General features: G+C 67.5%; 1 protein-coding gene across 1 annotated transcript; it reads left to right on the top strand.

Moving 5' to 3' along the window:
* The first annotated feature begins 6 nt into the window (after positions 1 to 6).
* Positions 7 to 5,842, top strand: SARS (seryl-tRNA synthetase). Its single transcript, XM_026036083.1, has 11 exons — positions 7 to 148; positions 977 to 1,047; positions 1,376 to 1,456; positions 2,424 to 2,582; positions 3,018 to 3,161; positions 3,327 to 3,482; positions 3,976 to 4,197; positions 4,274 to 4,403; positions 4,800 to 4,957; positions 5,089 to 5,218; positions 5,395 to 5,842. Exons 1-11 carry the CDS (start codon positions 13 to 15, stop codon positions 5,550 to 5,552), a joined length of 1,545 nt encoding a protein of 514 aa, XP_025891868.1. The 5' UTR covers positions 7 to 12; the 3' UTR covers positions 5,553 to 5,842.
* The last annotated feature ends 678 nt before the right edge of the window (positions 5,843 to 6,520 follow it).

The following is a 6,520-nucleotide window of genomic DNA, read 5'->3' as shown; positions in this document are numbered from 1 at the left end:
GGTGCCGCCGCCATGGTGCTGGACCTGGACCTGTTCCGCGCCGACAAGGGCGGCGACCCCGCGGCGCTGCGCGAGGCGCAGCGGAAGCGCTTCAAGGACCCGGCGCTCGTGGACGCGCTGGTGCGCGCGGACGGCGCCTGGCGGCGGTGTACGTGAGGCGGCGGCGGGGGAGCCCCCCCGTGTCCCCTCGTGTCCCCTCGTGTCCCCCGTGTCCCCCCGAGTCCCCCCGCCCTGGGGAGGCCGCCGCCCGGGGGCCCCTCGCCCCGGGCTGAGCCCCCTCCTCAGTGTCCCCCCGGGCAGGGGGGCTCCGGGGACCCCTCGTCGCCCCACGCGCGGGGACCCCGTGACGCTCCGTGGGCTCCACGCCGCTGCCCCCTTGCCGCGGGACGATCCAAAGGGCCGGGAGCGGAGCCCGGCGCCCCGGCCCGGGGCAGCCCCCCGCCGCAGCCCCCGGGGTGCGGGGGGATGAACGGCGCCTTTGAAGGCGCTTTTGGCTCGGCCGCGCTCGTGGGACGGAGCCCGGCCCGGCCTGGAGGACGCGGCTGTTTCCCCGGCACCGGTACCGGCAGCGCGGCGGCGGCTGCAGCGCCTCTCATCCCGCCCGAGCGCGGCTGACGCAATGCCGGCCGCAATCCCGGCCGCAATGCTGCCCCGCACCCGGGGAGCCCGCGGGGCCTCAGCCCCTCGGGTTGTGCCCCGCGCGCGGGGACGGCGATGGGGACRGCCTTGCTGTGACCGCTCCTGCCCGCAGCCCCAGTCTGCACAGCCCGGCTGCCGCTGCACGGGCCGTGGTCTCGTCCCCCTCTCCCTGTGTGAGGTYCCCGCTGGGGTTTTAGGGAAAGCTCCGTGTGGGAGCCCCCCTGCTCCGTGTGCGGCTGCCCTGAGTCCCAGACGTGCCCCCGACAYGCCCCCCATGAACATCCCGGGCTCTCCCGCTCGTGCTGCCGCTCACGGCTCGCTCTGCTGCTCCTTCTAGGCAGGTTTCGTGCTGACAACTTGAACAAACTGAAGAACCTTTGCAGCAAGACCATCGGAGACAAAATGAAGGTAGGGACGAGCTGCACTCGGAGCCGGGAGCGGCCTCCATGCCGGGAGCCGCTGCCCATCCCCGGGAGGCTCCGAGCTGCCTCCCCAGCAGACCTGGGAGATGAGGGCGTCGCTCGCGGGGGCTCCCGAGACGCCGGGTGCGGTGGAGCCGCCTCCGCGCGGGCAGACGGCCCTGGCGGGGGGTTCAGCTCCAGTGTGGCGTTAACAACTGCGGGTGTTTCCCCAAAACCTCTGCTGGGGATCTCTGCACCTCTCCTTGCTATTTAGGAACGTTTTTAACCTGTTTTCTTCRTCTTGATCCAGATATTTTTTTTCCCTCTCACTGCAGAAAAAAGAGCCAGTGGGAACGGACGAGTCAGTACCAGAGAGCGCACAGAACCTCGACGAGCTCACGGCCGATGTCTTAGGGGTGAGTCCGGCTCCGTCTGAGCCTCCAGGTGCCACCAACCCGGCCAGCTTGACCAGAGCTGCAGCTGTAATTGYCCCAGTTGGCAGCCTGGGACATTTGAAAGCCTCAACACTAAGTGACAAATGACAGCCTGAAACCCCACACTGGGAGAGATTATTTCTCCCAGTCCGGAGCCAGCTGTAATCAGACCTTGCTCAGTGCTATTCATCCGAAAACTGCTTTACACAGAATCTCAAAATCATTAAGGTTGGAAGGGACCTCTAGSGATCGTCTAGTCCAATCCCCCTGCTCCAGCAGGGACACCCAGAGCACAGGGCACAGGGGACACCCAGGTGGGTTTTGAAGATCTCCAGAGAAGGAGACTCCCCAGCCTCCTATGGCAGCCTGTGCCAGGGCTCGGGCACCCTCACAGTGCACAAGTTCTTCCTCACATGGAGATGGAACTGCCTGAGTTTCAACTTATACTCACTGCCCCTTGTCCTGTCACTGGCCTCCACTGAGAAGAGCTTGGTCCCTTCCTCCCKACGTCCCCCTTCAGGTACTTATACATATTAAACAGGCCCAACTCACTTAGTCTTTCCTTTAGCCTTGGTGCGTGGCAGTGAGTTCCTTGGCCCCGRGTTTGTGCCGCGATTCCTTGGGGATTTGACCAGCCTGAGTAATTGCGTATCCTCCAAAAGCCGGTTCCCCTTCCCGGTTCGCCAGCCGAGACGCCTAATGAGGCTGGAGCCCGACGGCTTTGGCTGCCGTGGGAGCCGCCTGCTCCCCCCGCTGCCGCCGGGCGCCGTGCGGAGCCTCAGCTACCTCAGAGCCTTTCAGTGCCCCGCTGATGTCGGCGCTTTGTCCTCCTTCCCTGTTGTTTGCTGTGTTCAGTTCACGGTTTCGCTCCAGAGCCCGTGGCAGTYGGGTGAGAGGCTGTCATTAAGCGCGCTCAGCTCGGGTTTTCTTCGCTTCCCCTCRTCCCCAGGCCCTCCAGGTGTCCCAGATCAAGAAGGTCCGGCTGCTCATCGACGAAGCCATCCTCAAGTGCGACGCGGAGCGCGCCAGGCTGGAGGCGGAGCGCTTCGAGAGCCTGCGCGAGATCGGCAACCTGCTGCACCCCTCGGTGCCCATCAGCAACGACGAGGTGGGCACGGAGCCGCGCGCCGCTTCCTCRGGGCAGGACGAGACGGCACAGCCACCGAGCGGGGTCTCCCTGGAGGGAGGTCCCCTCGGCGCCCCGAGCTGCAGCGGTGCTGAGTGGAATCCGTGTGACAAGACGGCGCTTCCTGCTGGGAACGCACAAAGAGCCGCCGCGGCGACGCGGGGCACTGCTTTTGTCCGGGGAATACGTGGGAAACTCGCTGCGAGCCAAAGGCTGGGATCTCCCTCCGCTGCCTTCATTCATCCAGYGGGAATATTTTGCTGGGGCAACACAATCGGGCTGGGCTGGCGGCCAAGGGGCCGCATAATTCGTGACCAGCGGGGAGCCACGTTGCAGCTCTGGCTCTTGGGGTCTGGATTCGGTCACTCCCACGTGGCAGAGGGGTGATTGGTTCCCCCTCCTCTTTCCTGCACACAGGATGCAGACAACAAGGTGGAGCGGATCTGGGGGGACTGCACCTGCAGGAAGAAGTATTCCCACGTGGACCTGGTGGTGATGGTGGACGGGTACGAGGGAGAGAAGGGAGCCATCGTCGCTGGGAGCCGGGGCTACTTCCTTAAGGTGAGAGCCCCGAACRCCAGGCACAAGGGAAAGAAACAACCGGAGCAAGAGGGAAAGCCGAGCGTGAGGGGAAAAGAGGAGCGTGAGCCGGGAGACGGAGTGCTGAGCGAGCGGGGACAGCGGCAGGAGGGGTATGTGACCAGAGTGGCCTTCCTCRCCCCGCAGGGTCCCCTGGTGTTCCTGGAGCAGGCCCTGATCCAGTACGCCCTGCAGACCCTCCGCGCCAAGGGCTACACCCCCGTCTACACGCCCTTCTTCATGCGCAAGGAGGTGATGCAGGAGGTGGCCCAGCTGAGCCAGTTCGACGAGGAGCTGTACAAGGTGAGCGGGGAGCACGGCCGGCACCCGCGGGCTCCGGCCTCCCGYCGGCCTCCGGGGACGGGCTTCCAAAGGGAGCCTCGGCTGGGCGGCCTCCCATGGCGCGGAGACGGCGGCCGAGATCCCCTCTGCCCCACGGGTGCCTCCGCGTCGCCTCCCATCTGCTCCCTGTCTCGGAGGTCCCGGCGTTTTGTCATGGAAGGACRCGTGGTCCCTGCTGGGATGTTGCTGCTGCCCCTGTTGTCATGGCGATGGGAGACAGCTCCATCCCCAGCCTCATTCATCCGGAGGCCACGAGGAGGCCACCGGGGCCTCTTAAGGAGGCCAAACAAGCAGCAGCTGCTCTCCTTTCTGCCACCCGTTTCTGAGCCGTCCTCTCCCTCCGGCCCCAGAAGTCCCAGCCTCGCTCCTTGGTGGCATCTCCCACGGCCGAGGGTTTATCCCTAAAGGAGCAGGAACAGCTGGGGACAGGGACCAGACACCCTCGCTCCCGCAGGTGATCGGCAAGGGCAGCGAGAAGGCCGAGGACAGCTCCATCGACGAGAAGTACCTCATCGCGACGTCGGAGCAGCCCATCGCGGCGCTGCACCGCGACGAGTGGCTCCGGCCCGAGGACCTGCCCATCAAGTACGCGGGGCTCTCCACCTGCTTCCGCCAGGAGGTCGGCTCGCACGGCCGCGACACGCGCGGCATCTTCCGCGTGCACCAGTTCGAGAAGGTGCGCGGGGCGGGCTGGGGCGGGCGCGCCGGGGAGCCGCGGGGCCGGGCGCTCACGGCCGCGGGCTCCTCGGCAGATCGAGCAGTTCGTCTACGCCTCGCCGCACGACAACAAGTCGTGGGAGCTCTTTGACGAGATGATCGCCACGGCCGAGGAGTTCTACCAGTCGCTGGGCATCCCCTACCACATCGTCAACATCGTCTCGGGTAGGGGCCGGCGGGAAAGGCTCGGGCTGGGCAGACCCGGCCACCCCAACGAGCCTCGCGTGGCCCCATGGCTGTGACCCACTTCCCGCCTCGGCTGCCTTTGTCCYGGAGCAGCCCGGGCTCCTGTTCCCACGGTGTCCGGCCCCAGKGGGGACAAGGGGGAGGAGGCACCGCGGCCTCCAGTTTGGAGGAGGGAAGGAAACAGCTTGAAGGGTTGAGCAGCTCCTCCGAGCTGCGCCTGGGAGCTCGCCCGGGAAAACTGCTCTATTTAAAAGCCCTTCCGAGCGTCCCCTCTGTAGAGGGGGAATGAGATTTCCCGGGAGGCCCCAAGGCACTGCCCTGCAGTCACCCGAAGGCCTCGTGGGCGCCCTGCTCACCACTGCCCRCTGCTCGCAGGCGCCCTGAACCACGCGGCCAGCAAGAAGCTCGACCTCGAGGCCTGGTTCCCCGGCTCGGGTGCCTTCCGCGAGCTCGTGTCCTGCTCCAACTGCACGGACTACCAGGCCCGCCGGCTGCGCATCCGCTACGGGCAGACCAAGAAGATGATGGACAAGGTGAGGGACGAGCCCCCGCGTTTTCCTCTCTCACGGCTGTCGATTTTCCTGGGGGGGTTTCTCGGTTGCGGGCCAGACCTTTGCGCAAGGACGTGTGGCCTGTGGCGCTGCCTCACCGCTCCCCGCCGCAGGTGGAGTTCGTGCACATGCTCAACGCCACCATGTGCGCCACGACGCGGACCATCTGCGCCATCCTGGAGAACTACCAGACGGAGGAGGGGGTCCTCATCCCGGAGAAGCTCCGAGACTTCATGCCCCCAGGTAGCACCGCCCTCCCTCCCTTCCCTGTCCCTCCGGCAGCAGCCAGGATCCATGAGGAATTCCCCAGGGCTTGTTCGCTTCCACTGCAGCCGGGAAAGGAGCTGGGGCATGGGGATGCGAGGGGGGCCTGGCAGAGCCCCGGCACTCGGCCGTGCTCCATCCTGCCTCTCCCGCAGATCTCCGCGAGCTGATCCSCTTTGTGAAGCCGGCCCCCATCGAGCAGGAGCTCTCCAAGAAGCAGAAGAAGCAGCAGGAGGGCGGCAAGAAGAAGGCGGCRGGAGGACAGCGGGTGCTGGAGGAGCAGATGAAGAACATGGACGTGAGCAGCACCTAGACCCTGGCCCAGCCGCCACCGGTGCCGCTAGAGACCCTTGGGCTTCCTCCATCAGCTGCTCTTCGTCGCCGGGCTGCGCCCGTCACCTCGGCTGCGGGGTGCTGCCGCGTGCGGAGCCGACGCGGGGCTGCTCCGTTCCATCCCACTGCCCTGGGACGCGGCGCAGGGATTGATGGGCTCCGGCATCGCTGTCCGTCCCTGCTGTGGGCTGGAGGGGACGTGCGCCCGGGCTCCCCGTCCCCGCGGCTTCCCTGCGCCCGCGGCTCTGTGCGCGGCGCAAACCTGTGTCCTGGTCCATGCAATAAAGCAAAGAAAGCGCCGGAGCTGCTGGGCTGCACGGGCGGCCGGGCTGGGCACCGCGCGGCCATCAGCGCTGTTTGGGGGAGCAACGGGGGCCCCCGGGGGTGCCGGCAGCCCGTGCAGGGAGGAGCGGAGGGTTGGATCCCGTGCGTGTTGGGGGGATTTTAGCAGCCCCCCCTTCCTTTCCGTGCAGTGGCTGTGGTGCAGCTGGGCCGGGGGCCCGGCCACCCYGCACAATGGCCGGGACAAAGGCCGCGCGGCGCCGCTTGTCATGCAAAGAGGGACCGGGGGGGCCCCTCYGCGCGCGGGGGGGGGCCCAGCTGCCACTGCCAGCTCCGTGTCCCGTGGGGGGGCTGCAGCAGCCTCGGTTCCCCCCCAATAACGGGGGGAGCTTCACGCAGCACCGTGCAAGGTGGTGATTTACCTCCCCCCCCACGCTGCTGCAGCACGTGGGAAAGCCGCGCGTGGGCCCCCCCCACACCCCGCGTGTCCCTCCCCCGCGGCGGCGGCAGCGCCCGCCGAGCCGGTTCGGCCGCCCCGCCTGGCACTGCCAGCCCGGCCCGCAGAGCGGGCACCGGCGCCGCGGGCGAGGGACGGGGCCGGGAACCGCCTGAGTCACCCGCGGCTCCCGGGCCCCTTTGCCGGTGATGGGGGGGCTCCCTGCACGG

The sequence above is a fragment of the Nothoprocta perdicaria genome, unplaced genomic scaffold (assembly GCF_003342845.1).
Source record: "Nothoprocta perdicaria isolate Ctin4 unplaced genomic scaffold, notPer1 scaffold_170, whole genome shotgun sequence".
Lineage (NCBI taxonomy): Eukaryota > Metazoa > Chordata > Aves > Tinamiformes > Tinamidae > Nothoprocta > Nothoprocta perdicaria.
This window is presented reverse-complemented; position numbering and strand designations above follow the sequence as displayed.